The sequence below is a fragment of the Haliotis cracherodii genome, unplaced genomic scaffold (assembly GCF_022045235.1).
Source record: "Haliotis cracherodii isolate W230 unplaced genomic scaffold, xgHalCrac1.p SCAF_4, whole genome shotgun sequence".
NCBI classification, from domain to species: domain Eukaryota; kingdom Metazoa; phylum Mollusca; class Gastropoda; order Lepetellida; family Haliotidae; genus Haliotis; species Haliotis cracherodii.
The window spans coordinates 26544012-26567653 of NW_027266297.1; the positions used below are offsets into that span (position 1 = coordinate 26544012).

The window sequence follows — 23642 nt, forward strand, 5'->3', positions numbered from 1 at the left end:
CCATGCTTGTCGTAAGAGGCAACTAACGGGATCGGGTGGTCAGGCTCACTGAATTGATCGATGCATGTCATCGATCCCATTAGCGTGGATCGATGCTCATGGTGTCAATCACTGGATTGTCTGGTCCAGAATCGATTATATACAGACTGACGTCATATAGCCGGAACATTGCTGAGTCCTGCGTTAAACAACAAACAAACAAACAAACACGAAGTTACATGAAGTAAGAAAAAACAATTTATTCATCTCCTGAGTCTGAGAAAGAAAGCGTGTTTACACTCCCGGGTGTCGATGGGATAGTATTTGTCGTAGAAGTCCAGAATAAACTCCTCTGTCTTGAAGCCAAACTTTTGGTACAGCATCATTGCAGTGTTGGTGGCCGACACGTGGAGGGTGACATCCTTCCCCATACACGTCTACAACATCAACAACATGAATTCACAATCAAGACATTTATCGAGACACTAGTTCTGTTGATTCTCAATATAGATATGTTGTATCATTAAGTCAGTACTGCCTAAGTATTCCAAATGACACTTGTATTATCCAATAAGAGACAATAATTGCATACCCCAACTAAAGATGACTATAATTGTCCTGCAGAACTTGGAAACTTGGACAAAAAACAGACCAAAGGTCTGTGGAGAACTTTGTAAATCCACTAAACTGTTTGACAGAACACAAATCTCATTTATAAAAAAATTTAAAATAATGCCACGGCAATGCTGCTCACCTAGATATGCAGTCAACAGTTGATGTCATCAAAGACAACTTAACGACAGGGTACCATGACATAACTTAGTCAGACTAACTACCTGATCCATTAAAATCGCCTCTTATGACAAGCGTACATTGTTAGGGACCAGTTCTAATCCAAAATCCTCACAGGTCATTGATGACTTTAAATATAACTCAACAAGGCTAAAAAAATAATAGTCTTGATTCCTGGCTACCCCCGCATCATAAAGTCCACAGCACGCTTCGTTTGGCGGCAAAAGGAGTTTGCTTGCTTGTTTATGTAGGGTGGCCCTTTCCCAAGTTGATGGTACACCGTCCGCCCGCGTATTTTTTTTAGTCATTGCCTGAGAACCAATTCTTTTATATATTTTTAAGCTTAATCATTAATCCTCACCTGAATGAGATGGTAGAGCATGAAGCTCGCAATGCCTGCTCCCCGCCACTCTGGATGTACGAAGATGAAGGAAATGTAGGCCTCGTTGTACTTCACATCCGGAACCATGAACGCGAAGCCGATGATCACTTTCCTGAAGAAAAGTACATCCTTTTTTAAACTGAGAGTAGGTGGGTTAGTCTGCTGTCGGAATATAACCTGCTGCTGTCAGATTGCTTGTGTTGATATGGTAGTTGTGTTTCAGGTGCACTTTGAGAAACAAGCTACTAGCACTGGTGAGGTGAGGTGAAATGAGGTTTAACGTCACGTCCAAGATTATTGCACTTATATAGCGACGTGCATCCACGTGTGTGTGTTTCTGCTAGCTCACTGAGATACCATACTGCAGTTTGACATGAGTACCCCACTCAGACATGGTATACCGACCAGTCCTTTTTTTCTACCCTCAATGCAGAGCGCCAGGCAGGGTAACAACAAGTACCATCTTTAACATCTTTTTGTATGACATGGCTGGGGATTGAATCGGCAGATGGATGCTCCACCACTAGACCATGTAGGCGGTCCTACTTGCATTGCCTTTGGCATTAAGGCATACCTGAGAGTTATGACACAATTGTGAGAAAATGACAAACTTGCAAATTACCTGTAGAGAACTACACAGCTGAAGTCAGGGTACTGGAGACACTCAGACACTGAAACAGTTGTAGACATCGTGTAGTTGTCGTGTGAGTGAGGTTGCTTTAGCGATCCCCTTGAACAGAATGTCAGTTATATCATGGCGTGTCAGCGCGATGTGACAGTTTCATAACCACAGGAATGGTGTTTCAAAAGCCAGGAACATTGTCAAGGTGAATCTGGGATTCAAACACACGATCAAAATGGACACTACTCTGCACAGCAAATTGTGGCACCTTTGACATCTAGGGCACCCTTGACTCCTTAGACAATTAGAACAAGTAGACCAAAAACTGTGTGAATCAAGCTGGTCTCTTCCATATATATAAAAAATGAAATATCTCTGCCTCACATTTAAACGTAAAATTGTGTGAAAATCTAATAAATAATGTATGTGTATGTAATATATAATAATGTATATGTTAGTCTAAAAAAAGATAATAGTCTTGGTTCTCAGGCACTGCCCACATTATCATAAAGTTCATTGCATGTTTTGTTTTTGTTTCATTTTAATTAGTATTAGGATTTTTATATTTTTATTACAATGGAAATAAAAACAAAACGTGCTGCAGACTTTATGATGATGCAGGGGTGCCTCAAAACCAAAGACTATTATTTTTTTAGCCTTAACATGATCACGCCATGAATTTCATTTATTGAAAACACAAAGTGTTAAAGTGAGACTACTCCTTTAGACTTACAGTCTATCCCTGGCCAGAAGAACTCCCTGCACAGTGTGTTGACGGATGGTATATGTTGCGGTCGGACGTAGCAGTAGTCGATGGGGGGAGAGGGAGGTGGTTGCCATGATGAGTCATCACTGAAGACAAAGTAGGCAGTGTGTGTGACATTGTAGATGACATTGTACACAGGGTAGCATGTCTCACCTGTGTGGGCAACATGTCTCAATTGTGCAGACAGAATCACTCAGCTCACCTGTGCCAATAGTTATGTCTCACCTGTGTGGGTAACATGTCGCACTTGTGTGGGTAAAATGTATCCCCCGGTAGGTAAAATGTCTCACCTGTGTGGGTAACAAGTCTCACCTGATTGGGTAGTATATCTAATCTGTTTGTGAAGTATGGCACCTTTGTGGGTAACATTTCACACCTGTGAGGGTAACAAGTCTCACCTGAATGAGTAGTATATCTAACCTGTGTGGGTAACATGTCTCACCTGTGTGGGTAACATGTCTCATCTGTGTGGGTAACATGCCCCACCTGTGTGGGTAACATGTCTCACCTCAGCCGATAGTAATGTCTCACCTGTGTGGGTAACATGTCTCTCCTGAATGAGTAGTATATCTAACCTGTGTGGGTAACATGTCTCACCTGTGTGGGTAACATGTCTCACCTGTGTGGGTAACATGTCTCATCTGTGTGGGTAACATGCCCCACCTGTGTGGGTAACATGTCTCACCTCAGCCGATAGTAATGTCTCACCTGTGTGGGTAACATGTCTCTCCTGAGCGGGTAACATTTTTCACCTGTGTGGGTAACATGTCTCACCTCAGCTGATATTTATGTCTCACCTGTGTGGGTACCATGTATCACCTGTGTGGGTAACAAGTCTAACCTTTTTGGGTAACATGTCTCACCTCAGCCGATAGTTATGTCTCACCTGTGTGGGTAACATGTCTCTCCTGAGCGGGTAACATGTTTCACCTGAGTGGGTAACATGTCTCACCTCAGCTGATAGTTATGTCTCACCTGTCTGGGTAAAATGTCTCACCTATGTAGGTAACAAATCTCACCTGATTTGGTAGTATATCTAACCTGTTTGTGAAGTATGTCTCACCTTTGTGGGTAACATTTCACACCTGTGAGTGTAGAATGTCTCACCTGTGTGGGTAACATTTCACACCTGTGTGGGTAACATGTCTCACCTGTGTGGGTATGCCACAATCTCCTCCAGAAGCCTCATCTTGAGGGGCTTGGTCTCATGGTCGCGACGAATGAAGGGCTTCAGCACTCTGGTAACACATTGATTGGCAGGTTTTATCATAAACCATTCCTATATTCATGACAAAATTTATTTCACTCCAATCAAATATTTGAAACACACTGACCCTCATCAACTGGAAATGCTTGTGACCATCAAGACAGTTTGAGTAACTGTCTCAATACATGACATATACACACTTGGGTCAACCATGTGTACTGGTTCCCTGCACCACACACACACAGATCAACTGTGGACTACTGGTGCCCTACTCTACCCTGAATACACACTTGGGTCAACCATGTGTACTGGTTCCCTGCACCACACACACACAGATCAACTGTGGACTACTGGTGCCCTACTCTACCCTGAATACACACTTGGGTCAACCATGTGTACTGGTTCCCTGCACCACACACACACACAGATCAACTGTGGACTACTGGTGCCCTACTCTACCCTGAATACACACTTGGGTCAACCATGTGTACTGGTTCCCTGCACCACACACACACAGATCAACTGTGGACTACTGGTGCCCTACTCTACCCTGAATACACACTTGGGTCAACCATGTGTACTGGTTCCCTGCACCACACACACACAGATCAACTGTGGACTACTGGTGCCCTACTCTACCCTGAATACACACTTGGGTCAACCATGTGTACTGGTTCCCTGCACCACACACACACAGATCAACTGTGGACTACTGGTGCCCTACTCTACCCTGAATACACACTTGGGTCAACCATGTGTACTGGTTCCCTGCACCACACACACACAGATCAACTGTGGACTACTGGTGCCCTACTCTACCCTGAATACACACTTGGGTCAACCATGTGTACTGGTTCCCTGCACCACACACACACAGATCAACTGTGGACTACTGGTGCCCTACTCTACCCTGAATACACACTTGGGTCAACCATGTGTACTGGTTCCCTGCACCACACACACAGATCAACTGTGGACTACTAGTGCCCTACTCTACCCTGAATACACACTTGGGTCAACCACAGTGTACTGGGGTTCAATTCGTTTAGTTTGTTTGTTTGCATCAATCCATGCAATTGGAATATCATGAGATGCATCAACCAAGTCAGCGAGCCTGACCACCCGATCCCGTTAGTCGCCTCTTACGACAAGCATAGTCACCTTAGAGTTGGCCAAAGACCAACTCTACCCCCAAATCTTCAATTCGTCTCTACAATTCATTTCTACAGTGGTAAGATTAAGCCGACTCCACCAACAGTTGATAATGTTACCTTGTGGTGTAGGGACTTGTAATACACTGCAGCTGATCATCGTCCACGCCGACCAGTCTGTTCATGAATGATGAGAAATGCTGTGACGAAGCCTTGGATCTCATAGGATTGCACTGGAACATACAACCTCGCAGTGATAAATAAACATTTCATGTGAGTGAATGAGGAAGTTGTGTATAACACTGCTTTGAACAGTATTTCAGTTACATCACAGGAAGAAAGTGATGCACAGCTTAGACGTTTATCACACGCATTTGTAGGCTGACAAACCAAAAACATGAGCAAGGTGAATATGGGATTTAAACCCGGACTCATACATATCTGGAGTGCCTAAAGGCTGCAACTTTGCACAGCAAATTCCAACGCCTTAGACAACTGGGCCACCCTTCCCCACCACATGTCAATAAACGTGCAACTAACAAATGATGGACATGGTTTGGGACTACAAATTATAGTTTTTTTCCCTGAACATAATGGAACACTTCATACTACATCTTAAATTTGCAACATGTTAAACAACAATAATGATTTGATGTGATTACCAGTGAGTAATGCTTGTCGTAAGAGGCAACTAACAGGATCGGGTGATGCATGTCATGGATCCCAAGTGCGTGGATTGATGCTCATGATGTCAATCACTGAATTGTCTGGTCCAGACGATTATTTACAGACCGCTGTCATATAGCTGGTATATTGCTGAGTACAGTGTTAAACAACCAACCAACCAACCAACCAACCAACCAACCAAACAAACAACCAACCAAACAAACAACCAACCAACCAACCAAACAAACAAACAAACAAACAAACAAACCAGTGAGTACAGCAACAATCAATATCCCAGCAGCAGGGTACACCAGGCTTCACACACTGATTGGATGAGTGAGTGAGTATGGTTTTACACCGCTTTTAGCAATATTCCAGCAATATCACGGCGGGGCACACCAGAAATGGGCTTCACACATTGTACCCATGTCGGGATTCGAACCCGGGTCTTCGGCGTGACGAGCGAACGCTTTAACCAATAGGCTACCCGACTTCCCCCTGATTGGATGAACAATTACTTTACCCACTAGGCTACCCCAATCTTATGAATAATGGAGACAAACACTCACCTGGAACCTGTCCAGAATGCGGAGATCAGCTCCCCTTGGTTTCATCGACGATCTCATTTGTGACCTTGGACCAAATCCATCCTGCAACAGGTGCAGTAAAAAATGAATTTGTAAAAACCTCCGAATCTGGGCAACAATGAAACTGTCGCTATCAAAGAGTATCTCTGAATTGTTCACATTTTCTTGCTTTTAAAATATGTCGTCGAAAAACAATTCGTTTTAAGTTCCGCTATGTGACGTGAGGTCATTTGGTGTGGAGTCATTTTCATGTCATGGAGTATGTGATGTCATGTGGTGGTGGTGCGTGGTCCTGTGTACAGCGCACAGGTCACAAATCAGGCGAAGTCAAGCATCCTTGGATGGGTGACGACTTCGGCAGCTGGGCTCGTAAGAGTTTCTAGTGCCTCGGTCCTGCCCAACACTGAAAAACATGTATTATGTGCTGTCTCCTTGGGCAAGTGACTTGTTCGAAATGTGCCTCTGTACACCCAGCAGTGGATGGATACCCGGTAGGATGAGATGGCAACTTGGTTAACCTTCTAGCGCCTCACAGGCAGCTCTGGTTGTATACTCCCCAGGGAGCTGAGAATGATTTTTGAGTGCACACTGATCCATTGACCGTGGTAATAATATCTAAGTGCTTAGAGCATGCTTATGCATGGAGTACAGTGCCATATAATAATTGTTGTTGTTTGTTGTTTAACGCCGCACTCAGCAATATTCCAGCTATATGACGGCGGTCTGTAAATAATCAAGTCTGGACCAGACACTCCAGTGATCGATATCATGAGCATCAATCCACGCAATTGGGATCAATGACATGCATCAACCAAGTCAGCTAGCCTGACCACCCGATCACGTTAGTCGCCTTTTATGACAAGCATAGTCACCTTTTACGGCAAGCATGGGTTGCTGAAGGCCATATAATAAAATAAAAATATTAATATTCATGTCACATGGTTACGGTGTGTTGATCCTTCTCAAAAGGGGTCGGATGGATCATGTGAAGATGGTGGAGAGTGGATCATGTCACATGGTTACGGTGTGTTGATCCTTCTCAAAAGGGGTCAGATGGATCATGTGAAGATGGTGGAGAGTGGATCATGTCACATGGTTGCAGTATGTTGATCCTTCTCAAAAGGGGTCGGATGGATCATGTGAAGATGGTGGAGAGTGGATCATGTCACATGGTTACAGTGTGTTGATCCTTCTCAAAAGGAGTCGGATGGATCATGTGAAGATGGTGGAGAGTGGATCATGTCACATGGTTGCAGTATGTTGATCCTTCTCAAAAGGGGTCAGATGGATCATGTGAAGATGGTGGAGAGTGGATCATGTCACATGGTTGCAGTGTGTTGATCCTTCTCAAAAGGGGTCGGATGGATCATGTTAAGATGGTGGAGAGTGGATCATGTCACATGGTTACGGTGTGTTGATCCTTCTCAAAAGGGGTCGGATGGATCATGTGAAGATGGTGGAGAGTGGATCATGTCACATGGTTGCAGTATGTTGATCCTTCTCAAAAGGGGTCGGATGGATCATGTGAAGATGGTGGAGAGTGGATCATGTCACATGGTTACGGTGTGTTGATCCTTCTCAAAAGGGGTCAGATGGATCATGTGAAGATGGTGGAGAGTGGATCATGTCACATGGTTGCAGTATGTTGATCCTTCTCAAATGGGGTCGGATGGATCATGTGAAGATGGTGGAGAGTGGATCATGTCACATGGTTACGGTGTGTTGATCCTTCTCAAAAGGGGTCAGATGGATCATGTGAAGATGATGGAGAGTGGATCATGTCACATGGTTACGGTGTGTTGATCCTTCTCAAAAGGGGTCGGATGGATCATGTGAAGATGGTGGAGAGTGGATCATGTCACATGGTTACAGTGTGTTGATCCTTCTCAAAAGGAGTCGGATGGATCATGTGAAGATGGTGGAGGGTGGATCATGTCACATGGTTACGGTGTGTTGATCCTTCTCAAAAGGGGTCAGATGGATCATGTGAAGATGGTGGAGAGTGGATCATGTCACATGGTTACGGTGTGTTGATCCTTCTCAAAAGGAGTCGGATGGATCATGTGAAGATGGTGGAGAGTGGATCATGTCACATGGTTACGGTGTGTTGATCCTTCTCAAAAGGGGTCAGATGGATCATGTGAAGATGGTGGAGAGTGGATCATGTCACATGGTTACGGTGTGTTGATCCTTCTCAAAAGGAGTCGGATGGATCATGTGAAGATGGTGGAGAGTGGATCATGTCACATGGTTATGGTGTGTTGATCCTTCTCAAAAGGGGTCGGATGGATCATGTGAAGATGGTGGAGAGTGGATCATGTCACATGGTGGTTGCAAGTGGGTTGATTCAGATGATGATGGTGTGTGTATCACGGCCTGATGATTGTGCTGAAGGCTCTCCTCGCGACAGTGTTGTTCCCAGACTTACATCCATGTCCTGCAGCTGCCGGAAGTCCTGCTGAGTTATCTTCTTCATTTCAAGGTCAAGGTCAAACACAGGCATACCCCTCTCCCTCTTCAGCTGTTGAAAAGGTTGAAGAGTGAGTCAGTATAGTTTTACGCAATATTCCAGCAATATCAAGAAAGGGACAACAAAAATGGGCTTCATATATTGTACCCATGTGTGACGAGCGAACGCTTTAACCACAAGGTTATCCCACCGCCCCAAAGAAATATTAATCACTGTTAAAATAGACTTATTCCTTTTCTTACATTTTCGTAATTTTTGTACTGTTACCAAGGTCACTAAAACCATGACGCAGGGTGCATATCCAAGGGGGATGTTAGGGTGCACGTTTGTAATTGTCAATCATGGAGACTGAATCATGATATACCGTATATCATTGACTATACCCCACGTAAAAGGCAGCCCTCCTGTACAAGCCTTCAAAATCGATGCTAATTTATATACCCTGTCTATTAAGCAAATTCGGAATGAAGCCAACAACCAGCGCTAACACAATCCCTAAATTTGCAATAAAAACATGTTTGTGTTCTGCAGAAAAAAATTACATCGTATCCCTTCAGCAAATACAGGGAAATGAACAGATCATAACAATTAAACTTGGTCAATACAAATTTGAAATTTGAGATAAAACATCATTTGACATGGTGATTTACCGATTAAATTGTATTTCCTGTTCTGATATACATTGTATCATATGCAGAGATTAAGATTACCGTGTATTGTCTCGTAAAATAAGCTGGAAGCAACAATCAGCTGTACACACATTTCTCGGAATATACCGGTGATTCATTTAAAAATTACCCAATAATATAACTTAAAAGAATTTTGACACAATTATCGTATGAATTGTATCTGAAACTGTTTTCTTATCAGGAATAATTTATTCCAATATCATGTTATTTTAGTTGCAGCTTCACTATATATATTTGAAACAAGGGCAAAAGTGAACGTGGCTCACTAATACCCCCGACCCGCCTAGAGTGTCAGTAGTTTCAATGAAATAATGGATAGGGTTAGGATTTGAAAAATTCATAAAAAAATGGAAAATTAAGAAAAACATTTGTTTTCATTTGACTGCACCCCTCCATATGACACAGATTATATGTACTAAGTTTGAGATGAATCCACTGAATAGTTTAAGAGAAATCGTGCGGCCAAAGTTTACGGACGGATGGGCGGACGGACGGACAGAGCCTTGGTATAACTATATACCCCCGACCTAAAAGGTCGGGGTATAATAAATTAATTACCATAAGCGTAGCACTTTGGTACAGCTGATCCCTATTGCCGGATATTTTTTCGCATGGAACAATTTGACCAATCACCATCGATGCTCCCAGGCTCGCAAAAACTTTATGTAAAACTACAAACAAAGTAATGTCTTTGTGTTGTGGAAAAAACCCATCAAAACTCTTAACCATGTGTAAAAGACGACCCCCCTTGAAAGCCCCCTAATTCTAGGTACGAAAAACTCGCCTTATACACAACAATATATGGTAAGTGAAGGATGCTGGCACCTGTCTGACAATCAGTTTCCTGCGGAATCGGTTCAGTTGGGGTTCCAATGTCATCCTCTCGGCCACCATGTTTAGTTTCTTCAGAAGCTGGATCTCATCGTACAGACTCATCGGGGCGTAACTGTCATGGTGAAAGCAGGCAAAATAGATTAGGCAACCTATTTATCTCCGAGGCTCTCATTTCGGTTAACTTACCCTAACCTCTGGATCCATTCCCGTAGTTCGCTCATTCTCAAATTACCTGCCCTTGATTTTCCAACCAAATGCGAGTTAGAAACAAGCCTCAGTGTTGGGTTAGTGGTGTCAACAACATGGTGGACAGTCCCATTGATTAAGTTAGAGTTTGTGAGAAATTCAAGATGGAAGAACTGACTGACCTGCACAAGGAAGCACTTAAAAGTCGTTTTGATGGGAAGGATGTCTTTACGTTCATTACAACTCGTGGTAGCTTTGGTATTAGCAAGACGATTTACCGCACTTACCCGTTTCCTGTTTCTTTATCTCAACATTTGATTGGTCGGTAACATGGTATTCCGTATTGATACAAAGGCTACTTTTAACTTTGTAACTTTTAATCCGGATTATCTTTATGGTAGGACTGAATTCGGGTTCAGGTGAACACTTGTGAGAAGAAAATGATTGAACATCTCAGCTGATTAAGATATGAACTGTGTTTACGTGTCATATACATATGTATATATAACGGATCGAGTTCAAGATATCTTCACTTCTTTTCGTAAAAAAAATGCCAATGCACAGTTAGAGAAGAAGTTCATTCCAACTGCTCGTGATGGAAGATATGTATGTGTAGTTTGGTTCACGTACCGTTTAAATAAGAGAAAAAAAAATAACTGGATATCTTGGGTGTGTTCTACCAAAGACACGACAATAAAATAAACGACACAAAAAAATTGCTGTTATATGTTTCTACTGTTAGATTGTGTCCTGAACACCATCCAAAAACACCATCCATTGCGTGTTTGTAACAACCATGTGTGTTAACATAACACGCACATATCATGAAAGAAAAAACGCTGGTCGGCGTAACACGAATATTTTTTTCTGAAAGTCGGCGTAACGCGAATGAACCTTCAAAACCATTTCAGTCAGGTGAGTTAATAACTGACCTGAAGAAGAGATTGGACAAGTGTATTGTACTCCAAGGGGACTATACTGAAATATAATTAAAGCACAAGACAATATTTTGTGTATGCTAGGTATAAAATATGTTTATCACCCACATGCTGTGCTCCTTGGCCCAAATACTCAAGTCCTAGACTTGATCTAGTGCAGGCCTGCCGTGATTGTCTCAAGACGTATAGTGAGTGAGTATGGTTTTACACCACTATTAGCAATATCATGGGCTTCACACATTGTACCCATGTCGGGAATCAAACCGGGTCTTCGGCGTGATGAGCGAACACTTTAACCACTAGACTACCAACCGCCCCTCAAGGCGTATAGAGCCAATCATCTCCACTACTCAAATCCTTGACTCAAGAACTACTGCTGTTGTCTCAAGACCTATCAAGAAAATCTTCTCCTTTGGAACTAAAGTACTCGACTCAAGATCTATTGAGCCAAACTTCTACCCAAGTACTCAAGTCCTAAACTCAAGATCTATTGAGCCAAACTTCTACCCAAGTACTCAAGTCCTACACTCATGCTCTATCGAGGCAAACCTCTCCCCAAGTACTCAAATCCTAAACTCAAGATCTATCGAGGCAAACTTCTCCAAGAGCTCCAGATAACTTTTTGAGCAATTGAGTTTTTACTCTAGCCTTTCTATTTCAATTGGGTTATTACAGTTTTCGTTGGGTAACCAATATTTTTTCACTCATCTATTCTTCACTCTATTGAGTTTTCCCAAAATTAATGAACATTTTAAGATTTTAAGAAAATTAAATAATATTTTAGATGTATATTACTGTTCTAAATATATAGGCTTGACTCGGAAAGTAAATTAGCTCGTAATTATGTTTGGAAATAAGCTCCTTTTGTACGCATGCTGAAAAAGCTATATTGGGTATTTACACGTGCTGTTTTTATACATTTGAGTTTTTCATTTAATTCATGCGTTTCTGTAAGCAAGTTAATTGAAAGTAATTGGGTTTCGATTATTTTTTTGGTGGTATTTTATGCAAATACGCTGCTTATCTGAAGCTCTGTCCTCCTGAAGAACTCAAATCCAAAACTCAAGACATATCTCGCCAAACTTCCCCCCAACTGTACCCCTACTAGTCTCCCTGTCCTCAACACTAGCCCTAGACTGTAGCAGTCTTCATTTTACATATTATCATGTAAATAATGCATCAAATAACCCAACACAAGCAAACAAAATACAAATATTATTTTACAAAATTTGAAAATAGTTTCAAAATATTTCAAGAGATTTCCATGCAATCAGAACACACCAAGTGTGAGGAATAAAAATTACCTTGAAATATTTTACTTTTTAATTTAGAATAGGAAACATAGATTGTTTCCAGTCTACATTGACCCACACGCAGTATTCCTGTCCTTACATTGGTGGAGGAGGTTCCTCGGGCTTCTCATCCTCTCCTCCATCCAGTCTCCTCTTCTTGTGAAATGAGGAATCGTCCCTGTCAGACTCCTCGGACTCCTCCTCCCCTTCCAGCTCAGCCTCGTTATCAGACTTGCCAGGGGTTTCCGTCTCCGATTTGATACTGATAACTGCTGGCTTGGAACCTGGGTGGGTCAAAGTGGAGTCTTCCGACAGTCGGGAATTGTCTGAAATAATGAGATTGGAGCAGATCCAACTTACAGCTCATGGTAATTTGTACTAGGGCTGGGACGGGTCCAAATTTACTACCCGGGTACCCACCGCCCTATTACCAAACCCTACCCGGGTACACGCTGTAGATATTTAGAGATTGGTACAAACTGTCCGATTTGGAAAAGTTTGACCATAGCCCTGGCAAAATGTATTTAGATAAACGTGTAAAACGATGCGCTCATACATACACTGATGTTTACTGCATGAAGATTTATCCTTATTCAAACATATAAAAGTAAGAAGGAATGGGTGCATTGTCAGAAAGAAATGGGAACATTAGTGACTTAAAGTGTAACCATAGAGTGTAAGATAATTTTTCTCATTAATCAACATATATCACGTGACTAAGCATGGGTCCGGGTAGTCCTGTGGGTAACCGGGTCCTACTCAGGTCCACCCGACCTGAGTACCCGAGTTACCTGTCCCAGCCCTAATTTGTACATCTGACCTTGCTCATAGGGATACAAGGTCATCATAGGATGTGATATCTCAAAACTCCAGAAATATGGAATATTTGAGTATGCTTTTAAGAGCTCAAGAAACTAAATAATAATGACGGACAAACCGATAGTTTTATCCAATTCAAAAGTGATAAATGTTTACACACATATACTAAAAATGTTGAGCTCGAGAACTAAATAATTACAGATTGATGGACAAACCGATGGTTATATATTGAGTTAGGACTGAACACTGGTACTTTACTTACCATCTATGGAAGACAGGATATCTTGCACTGAGGGAGACTCTCTGAAGCCGGCAGACCACATCGCAGTCGGAGGGGACATTCTTCCTGGGTCAATCTCAAGGTCACTGTCAGAGTCATCATTCAGAAACAACTCTGGCATGGTATCTGGAAATATTCAACACATTTGAAAGTTAAGTTTTTTTTCCTTGGCAGGTCTAACATCAGTGGGAAACTTGAATGAATGTTAGCAATGTAAAATGAGCTGGGCAATTTATGTCCAGTTCAACCCTGAGCATAAGCCCATCGACAAAATGATTGATCTAGTTAATTATAAGATGATGATGATGATGATGATGATGATGATGATGATATAATATGTAAATATCCATTTTCACGTTTTGTTTTCTATTGCTATGTGCCAGTGGTATATATAGCATGTGTTGGATAAGAATTCTGGATAAGTTGATGCATTGTTTCCAATCACCTATATTGCTACTTGACTTCCGTACTACCTTGTGTACTTGAAGTTACCAGAACCATTGAAAACCATAGTTATCTATGGTTCAAGCATGCCAATATTGGCGAGTACCTTTAGCTTACATCACCAAAACTTATATATTGAATAAATGGGGTTCAAGTAAGGAAGTGAGGTGAAAAGGGACTTAACGTCGCATTTAAGATTATATTTCATTTATATAGCGGCTTGCATGTAAGTGTGAGTAGGGCTGCTTGTCCTTGTCTGGAGTTATGCTGGTTTGATAATGCTAGCCCACTGAAATACCATGCCGCAGTTGGATACCCCTAGATACTCCACTTAGACACGGTATACTGACTCCGTGCTGACCACTTTGTGTGTTATCCTCCTGAAGGCAAGCGCCAGACTGGGTAACACGTGGTATCTTTTGTCGTCTTATTGTTTTAATGCCACAAGGGATCAAACCACTGACCTTCCACTACCTGGAGAGGCGCTCTATCCACTACACCATGGAGGTGGTTGTTCAAGTTAAGAAGGTTTAAATGAAATGATATATTGTAATGTTTGTTTTTTGGTTGTTTAACGCCGCACTCAGCAATATTTTAGCTATATGATGGCGGTCTGTAAATAATCTAGTCTTGACCAGACAATCCTGTGACTGACATCATGAGCATCGATCCACGCTATTGAGATACGGTGACATGCATCAACACAGTCAGCGAGCCCGACTGTCGCCTTTTATGACAAGCATGGGTTGCTGGAGACATGTTCTACCCCGGATCTTCACGGGTGCTTATTGTAATGATCACCTGGAGCCTTGGTATCCTTGTCCGTGAACCACATGTGGCTGCTGGAGCGAGAGAACTGACTGTCCTCGTCTGCCTCCGCTTTGATGGACCAACTGAAGGTGGACTGGAAGGAAGCAGACGCCAAGCTGCTCTCGGAATCAGGAGGCTCTTCCTTCACAGTAACCATGGCAACGCTCTTGCCCTCGGTACTTGTGTAACTGGGGTCCACAGTTTCCTGCTTAACCACACAGTCTGACTTCTTGGATCGTTTCGATCCAACATCAGAAGCTGTTGTGTTTTTCACGGTGTCAGACATTTTAGTCTTCATATTGTCTTTGCTATGAAAATTGTCGTGTTGGAAGAGTCCGAAGGTCTCCACGTCTGGGAGAGGAGATGTGGCAGCTGGCGAGGCAGCTGTTTTATGTGAGGTAGAACTGGATGTCCCTGATGAAGATGGTCTAGGTGGCGTTGACTCTGGTGTCTTGGAGCTGGCTTTAGCTTTACGGATCTCTTTGGCTTCCTGGTTGGAAAATATTGGACTAATGGATCAGTGCATCCAATTGGTTTTCAGGAGGAAACTATTACAATTTAACAGACATTACATAACAGGACACAGTGATCTGCCAGTGCTTTCGTAAAGAAATAAGTTGGTGAATACTAACCAAAAGGTAATTACACAATGAATTGGAATTTGAGTGAATCTGATTAGCTGCAAACATGGCTAACATGCACTTGAGGTTATTTTCTCTGCATTCTACTAACTACGGGGAGCTCGGGTAGCCTTGTGTTAAAAAGCGTTTGCTCGTCATGCCGAAGACCCGGGTTCGATTCCCGACCTGGGTACAATGGGTGAAGCCCATTTCTGGTGTCCCCCGCCGTGATATTACTGGAATATTGCTTAAAGCAGCGTAAAACCATACTCACTCACTCACTCCTACTAACTACACTGTTCATAGTTTTCACGGAAGCTATTATATGATGTAATCCATTGTTTTATAACATGCTGCTTCAATCATGATGCTATATTGGTGCCACATCAGATTGGGTTACCAAAATATCAGTTGTCAATAAACATAATACGTGTTCAGATTCCCTGTTGTAATTGTATAATTTTAAACCACCTGGGCCCCGTTCCACAAAGCGATCTTAGCCCTACGATTGTCATAAGTCAGTGTTACAGAATGGGAGTTACAATCGACTTAGCGCTAAGATCACATTGTGGAACAGAGACCAGGCTAAGAATGAACCTCATGGGCATCAAATACTAAGTAACACTTGAACATGTTGAAAGCTGGAAAACAACAGTTTACTCCACATTTCTCATTGGAGGTCAGCCTACCGTCAAGGTTGACCTCTTGCTCTTGAGTTCCATGGCCGCCTGTATGGAGGACTTGCCACGCCTTGACCTCAAACCCTCCACCTTGATGACCGCAGCAGGGTCAATGGCAGACGTCTGATCATGCTTCTTACGTGCCGGACGAAGTCCTGATTCTGGTGACAAGACATCAGTCAAAGGTAAGTCTACAGTTCACCCAAACCAGGATGTTCTTTGTTACTACTGTCTTTTTACCATGCTCACTATTCAAAGCAAGATGCGTCTGCACAACAAAATACAGTAACTTAGACGACAAGGTCACTCATGGGTCATGAAAAGTGATGACCTAAGTGAAAAAAAATTGTTCTACTCAATATGCTCAAACCAAAATATGAGATAGAAACCTAACCAACAGAGTTCTGGTGATAGCAAGCGAATACTGTTTGATGACATCGACATTACCAACAACATGAGTCTGTTAACAATGTTGACTGACACCAAGTAAGAGCAGGATCTTACTCAGAATGACTGTAACAAGAGCCAGAGCATTAACGATGAAGTCAAGGGCATGGTCATGGGCGGATACAGAGGGGGGGGTGCGGAGGTGCGGGGGTGCGCACCCCCCCTTTTTATTTCGAAAAAAATCTGTATTTCTGTATAGATTACCACCAAAGACAATAAATAGATCTTAATTGGGCACCCCCCCTTTTAAAAAAAGCTGTATCCGCCCATGATGGTTCTATCGAACATGAAGATCCTTAATTATATTGATGGGCCAAACAAGAGCATATTGTAGATAACCATGCATTGTTCCACTGACAGAGACAGACACACAACTCTCTTCTAAATCAAACATGACTGACCAACTTTAAGCATGGGAGGTTTCATGTCGGTCAGTTTCCACCAGCCGGCCTCTCCCAGGACGTTGGCCCCCGATGTGAAGTAGCCTGGACACCCTGTGGAGAGAGTCCCGGCCACAGTCCCGTGCCACAGCGACGTCTTCTTCCTGTCAGGGGAGTCATGTCAGGTCACTCAATCAACGACCTTGACACATGCATACGTTAAGGCCAAACATACACTCTACCTATCAGTACAAGACCTGAAAGACATGTTTCATGTAGCATGCATGCTCTTAACATGTTGTTTGTTTGTTGATAAATGCAGCACTCATCATCACAAGGAGCCCAAACCCACACTCTCTATCCCCACTAGCCTCTAAACATGCTAAATACTAGTGTTTTATGTAACATGCATGCCCTTTACAATATCATGAATAGAGATCTCTAGGCAAGCCAACAATTTCTAATTCTTATTATTCTTAAATACTTTCTTGTTTGTTGTCTAAAACTGCACGCAACAATATTCCAGCTATATGACGGTGTAAATTCTCATTTATGAACCATTTATGAGCAACTTCTTTATTACTGTTAAAAGCGACATTTCGGCATAGATCCTTATACCGTTGTCAAGCAAGACTGAATGAGGGACATAGTACCGAATATATATAGTAGGTGGAGGATTAACAGTAGAGGATTAACAGTAACAACAATGGCAAACATGAGTGGGATAACATGGGTAGGTGTTGACAACAAATGGATAATACTGTCACAACACGATGACAGAGATTTGTTTGTTGTTAAACGCCGCACTCAGCAATATTCAAGCTATATGGCGGCGGTCTGTAAAATAATCGAGTCTGGACCAGACAATCCAGTGATTGACATCAAGAGCATCGATCCACGCAATCTGGATCGATGACATGTATCAACCAAGTCAACGAGCCTGACCCCCAGATCCCGTTAGTCGCCTTTTACGACAAGCATAGTCGCCTTTTACGGCAAGCATGGGTTGCTGAAGATCTATTCTATCGATGACAGAGAACAGATTGGGGGAAGCCAATGGTACATGAAGCCAATTAAACAGAATAAGTGATTATTGCTTGATGAGTTCATAGTAGGCGGATGGGATGAAATAGCCTTGATATCTGTTGATTGATGGCTTGTGGCGGGGAATGTGGACTGCTTCTGTTAGTTTTCTTTTTGTGAAATCATGGAGGTTGTTGGAGAGGATTTGGACATTGTCCCAGTTGACATTGTGATTATGACAGTTGCTGATATGGTGGCTTTTTACAGTATTAAAGAAGTTGTTATCCATAAAATTTTGTCTACCTTGTCATCCGTCAACTTCTAAGTAATGCCTATATCAAACAAATTAAACCAGTGATTGATATACGATGACACACAATCAACTGGCCACCTGGTTCATTATGTCCCCGCCTACAACAGGCATTACTTGCAGGATGCTAATTCTAATCCAGAATATACACCAGGGGGGTGAAAAAGAGTTGGTTTTATTTGTTGTCAAACCTTTACACTGTTTGTTACAAATGAACCCTTTATGAAAATAATGTCATGGAAAACCCAGCAATCCTTTATTTTTCACTCATTTTATCAGGCAAAGAGGAACCCAACTTATAAGAAGATTGGCCTTACATTGTGATAGATAACAGAACTTGCTGCTTCATTTGAAGTAAACATTGTAATAGAATTCATTATACAACTGACATATGTTCGTCTCCACACAATCATTCCTAAAACATAATGAGTGAGTGAGTGAGTGAGTGAGTGAGTGAGTGAGTGAGTGAGTGAGTGAGTGAGTTGGGTTTAACGCCGCTTTTAACAGTATTCCAGTTATATCACGGCGTTAAAATATAATGACAACACACAAAACAATAAAGTTAACATTCTATTCTTACTGTCAACTTCACAGGTACGATTAATGTGCTATCATAACAACACTTCTGGAATGAGAGTTATCTCCCTTACATCAATTGTTTCAGTTCTGAGTGGACAGATTTACGTATGCCCAGAGCACACATTGTCTGTCAGAACATCATCAACCAACAAAGAATAGCATTCTTCCTACCTGTGTGCTGCAAACAGCAGGGACCAGTGCTTGTCTATGAATGCACATATATGTTCCTTCCACCGGAAATACCCACATTTCCCGTTCCCGCTGAGCTGTAGATTGTAGAGCGTGAGCATGACCACCTGAAGCCTAAAATACAAAACGTCCATGTAGCATCTGTCGGGCAAATAACCGTTACATTACATCTCTTATCACACCGTTTTAGCAACATTCCTGCAATTTAACAAGAGACTCACAAAATGGGCTTTGTACATTATACTATGTGCTTAATGTGGAGAATCAAACCTGGGCCTTTGGAATGAGTGCACGCTTTAACTGTTAGGCTACCTTACTGCTCCAATAACACTTATATATCATGACTGAGCATGTCACAATCAAGCATATAATAGGTGAGGTGAGGTGAAATGGCGTTTACGTTGTGTTCAAGATTATTGTATTTATCTTGCGACGTGTATGCATGTGTGTATGCATGTGTGTGCCTATGTGTGCGTGCCTGTGCGTGCGTGCGTGCGTGTACTAGTCAGGACTAGTGCCGATTTATAGTGCTAGCCCACTGAGATACCATGCTGCAGTTTAACATAAATACCCAACTCAGACACAGTATACTAACTCAGAGCCGACCAGTCCTTGTTTTAGCCCCTTAATGCCAAGCGCCAGACAGGGTAACAACAAGTACCATCTTTTAACGTCTTTTGGAATGATGCGGCTGGGGATCAAACCCCGGACATTCCACTCTCTGCGAGCAGATAATAAATCAGCAAGGCAGAATAGAGCATTTAACAAATGATATCATGATTGAGTGAGAGAAGTTACATTTTTGGCTATATTTTCTAGTGGTCTACACATGATATGATTATGGAGTTATCTCCATTTGTATTCCAAATGATATTACCATCAATTTCTTTTGATGCATGAGGCTCTTTGGATTCCTTACATTCTGTATTGTGCATGTATATATATTCCATGAGCTTGTGATATAATTGTGTGATGTGGGGGGCAGTTAGTATTTTCGTAATGGGTGCGAGATGGATGGTGTATCCTCAAGCTCTGAGCCCATTGTGTCTCTATCTCAAAGTCTGTTGATTTGTTGATCGCAAATAGAAGTGGAATAAAGTAAATATGTATCGCATATTGTTTCCTGCGTTCCTAGGTGAATTTCTTCAAGTACATAGCACAAATGAGCATATCATTATTAAGCATATACAAATCGAGCACAACTACAAGGGGGCGCCAATGTGCATGAAAAAAGGACATTATCTCAAGAAATGAGGTTCTGAAGCATGGTGAGTGAGTGAGTGAGTTGGGTTTAACACCGCTTTTAACAGTATTCCAGTTATATCACGGCGTGTCAGCTTAATGTGGGTGAAAGCCCAAAGTGATGCAGGTCTCAGACATTTACCACTTTGGTGAAACCCACGAGCACGGGTATGATGCTGACAAACCTAGTAACATAATCGGGGTGAACCGGGATTCCAACCCACAATCATCGGTTTCTGGCGTGCCCAAGGGACATATCTCTGCACAGCGAATCATGCACCGTAGAGGACTCGGCCACCTAGGCCCCCACTGGAGCATGGAATCAGCCAGCAAGTTAATTTCAACTCTGGATAAAAGAGCACATCTTTCACACTGCTGTTAGTAATATGCATGCAATATCACAGCTGGGAACACCAGACAAGGGCTTAACACTCTACAATTAAGACTACACCAATCTATTACCACTGCATCTTCATCCTGTCAGATTCTTCTTTCCCCTCGTCTCCGCAGCATCGGCACTTGAAGTGATAGAATATGTCGCCATCTAGCGGCGACAGTTTGCCTGTTTCCAAACATGCTGAAACAGTTTATAATCCTTTTATTGCTTGGACAAGGGAGATGTGTGTTCCTTGGGTTGAATAAAACATATGCTGTGATGTTAATTTTCATGATGAACTATTAATGTAGATATATTCTAGCAGTGTACAGTAGCTGTTAATTTCTTTAAAAAAAAACCCAACCTCAACAATGATGTCGAGTTTGTTTGTTGTCTGATGCTGTATTTAGCAATATTCGAGCTGTGTCTGTTAACATGGTTCAGATCATGACTCAAGCAGGTCACTATGATCACCTGATTCCTTCAGTCATCTCTTAGTCGTATGTAACAAGTACAGGTTACTGCTGACCTGTTCTAACTCGAAATTCCCACAGGTTCATTGATGCCTATGTTTTGTTTATGTTTTTGTTTGTTTGTTGCTTAAAGCCACACTCAGCAAAATACCAGCCAAACAACTGCGGTCTGCAATCATCTGTGTCCAGACCAGACAATCCGTTGATTGATATCGCGATTGGCATACACTGACATGCATCAACCAAGTCAGAGAGCCTGATCAGCCGATCACTTAAGTGGCTGTTAGTCACCTCTTATGACAAGCATAGTAGCCTTTTACAGCAAGCATGGGTTGCTGAAGACCTCTTCTAACCTGGATCTTCACGGGTGCCAATCTATGCAATTGGGATGCGATGACATGCATCAACCAAGTCAGCAAGCCTGACCACCCGATCCCGTTAGTCAAATCTTATGACAAGCATGGGTTGCTGCTAATCAATTCTAACCCGCATCTTGACGGGTCCTACAATGATGATGATGATGATGATGATGACTTGACCATGAATGACAATGTGATGAGAATGTATAACATACCTGCATGGAAGTGTTTTTTACATTCACCACATATGAGCATGTAGGGCTTCTGGTCAGGTTCCACATTCTCACAGTAACACTCTCTCTCCATCTCCTCTTGAGAACTAGAACAATAACTTTATTGATAATAATCAACATTAACCAGGCTGTCTGGCTGCTGTTGCAATTATAGCATCAAAATAATCATTGGGATGTGTGTTTGGGGGTGGGGATGGGTGGCATTCACTGTACATAAATTCCTCTCAGTGATCTCTGATTTCACATGCAATGCAATTGTTTCGTTTATTTGTTGTTTAATGCCGCACTCAGCAATATTCCAGCTATATGACGGCGGTCAGTAAAAAAATTGAGTCTGGACCAGACAATCCAGTGATTGACATCATGAGCACTGATGACCACCCGATCCTGTTAGTCGCCTCTTACGACAAACATAGTCACCTGCTATACAATTGAGTATGATAAACAGTGTTTCAATATATTCTTACAACATGCAGCCTGTTGTGGTGCTTCTTTCAGCAAGCACCAGTTTATATTTGATGTTTGTTTTTGTTTAGACCTACAACAGACATCGTTCTGAATTCTAAAACTGCTCACAATAATTTGTTGGTGTGCCAATTTAAATATATTATCTTGTAGTCATTATATATGGCTTTGACACACACAAACACATATTTTATTGATGCACTGTAAATGTTACAATTCATGCAGTTTGCAAATGTCCGTATTAATTAAATCCAGAGATGAGGTATTTTTAAAATTATGTTTATGAAATAGAAACCTGAAAGCCAATGACTTTATTCACATGTATGGATTCTTCACCCACCACCTGACCACCATGTAAAGTCTTCTGTCGGTACAACAGAATGACAGCATTAATGGAATACTTTCGTTTAGTGATCTTACTCAGAGTGATTGTAATCTGCAGATAAGTTACCAAGGGTCTGATGACAGTTTGGCGATACAATATACATGTGACACATATGATAAGCTTGACTACTAGCCAAATGGTATTTTTGTTTACCCGGATAAATCGTACCAAACCCAAATGTCCACAAATGTTGTAGCCCAACACAACGTTGCCTTATCTGAAGGCCCTAAACTTCTGACAGTTTCCTATGAAGATAGAATTTGCAACGTTCTTAATTTGACACAATATGAAGCAATGAATTATACTTTTAACGAGCGATACCTGTTACCTACATTTGAATTGCAACCAACGTGCAGCTATTCTATTGCTTCAAACAGTGGGGCCCACCTAAGCTCCACAATGTATGTTGATGTTTTGAGTAAGCACGTGGTAAATTAGAGTGATCTCCCCTTTTATTAAATGTTGGAATATTTCTTTTACGAACAATGATCTTACCGAACCCTCCTGCATTGAGGCGCTTTATATTTACCTAATAGACCTATTTGTTTAATTTAAATCCGCTAATATCAGCGTTACATGAATTAACTACGGATCTTTTAATATTTTTTGTACACTACCTGTTAAATATTATTAAAATATTATATAAAATATTATTATTTTAGTTATTACATGGACTCTTATGGTTACAGCCACTAATGACGTTACACTTATAAATTCACGTTTAAGTCACTCGTTGTTTTCGAAAAAATATATAGCATTTCCAGTATTATCATTAGTTTAGTAAGCTAGGTGTGTATAAGATGATATGGATTTATTACACAACAATATTGATATTCACAAAAAAGTACAAACGGCTCCCCGATGTAGTTCACACCAACCAAAACAAGAGTTCGCAAGTAACGTGGATATATCCCCAGCCCCTGTTGCAGAATTTATGACATAGTTAAATCTAAACAAACCCTAACCT

The 23642-nt window shown here is 41.8% G+C and overlaps 1 protein-coding gene across 2 annotated transcripts; it reads right to left on the minus strand.

Moving 5' to 3' along the window:
* Positions 1-242: 242 nt before the first annotated feature.
* LOC139479193 (cysteine-rich protein 2-binding protein-like) lies at positions 243-23094 on the minus strand. 2 transcript variants are annotated; one of them, XM_071262024.1, is made up of 18 exons: positions 23008-23094; positions 21808-21911; positions 20847-20961; positions 19125-19256; positions 17063-17205; positions 16224-16375; positions 14906-15404; positions 13643-13786; positions 12662-12887; positions 10137-10257; positions 8581-8673; positions 6135-6215; positions 5020-5132; positions 3693-3779; positions 2509-2627; positions 1776-1824; positions 1133-1265; positions 243-416 (listed from the first exon to the last, which is right to left on the minus strand). In XM_071262024.1, exons 2-18 carry the CDS (start codon positions 21896-21898, stop codon positions 243-245), a joined length of 2472 nt encoding a protein of 823 aa, XP_071118125.1. In that variant the 5' UTR covers positions 21899-21911; positions 23008-23094. The 2 variants fall into 2 exon arrangements, with proteins under 2 accessions (XP_071118125.1, XP_071118127.1); XM_071262026.1 differs by lacking the exons at positions 243-416; positions 1133-1265 and having other exon boundaries at positions 1807-1883.
* Between the last annotated feature and the right edge of the window lie 548 nt (positions 23095-23642).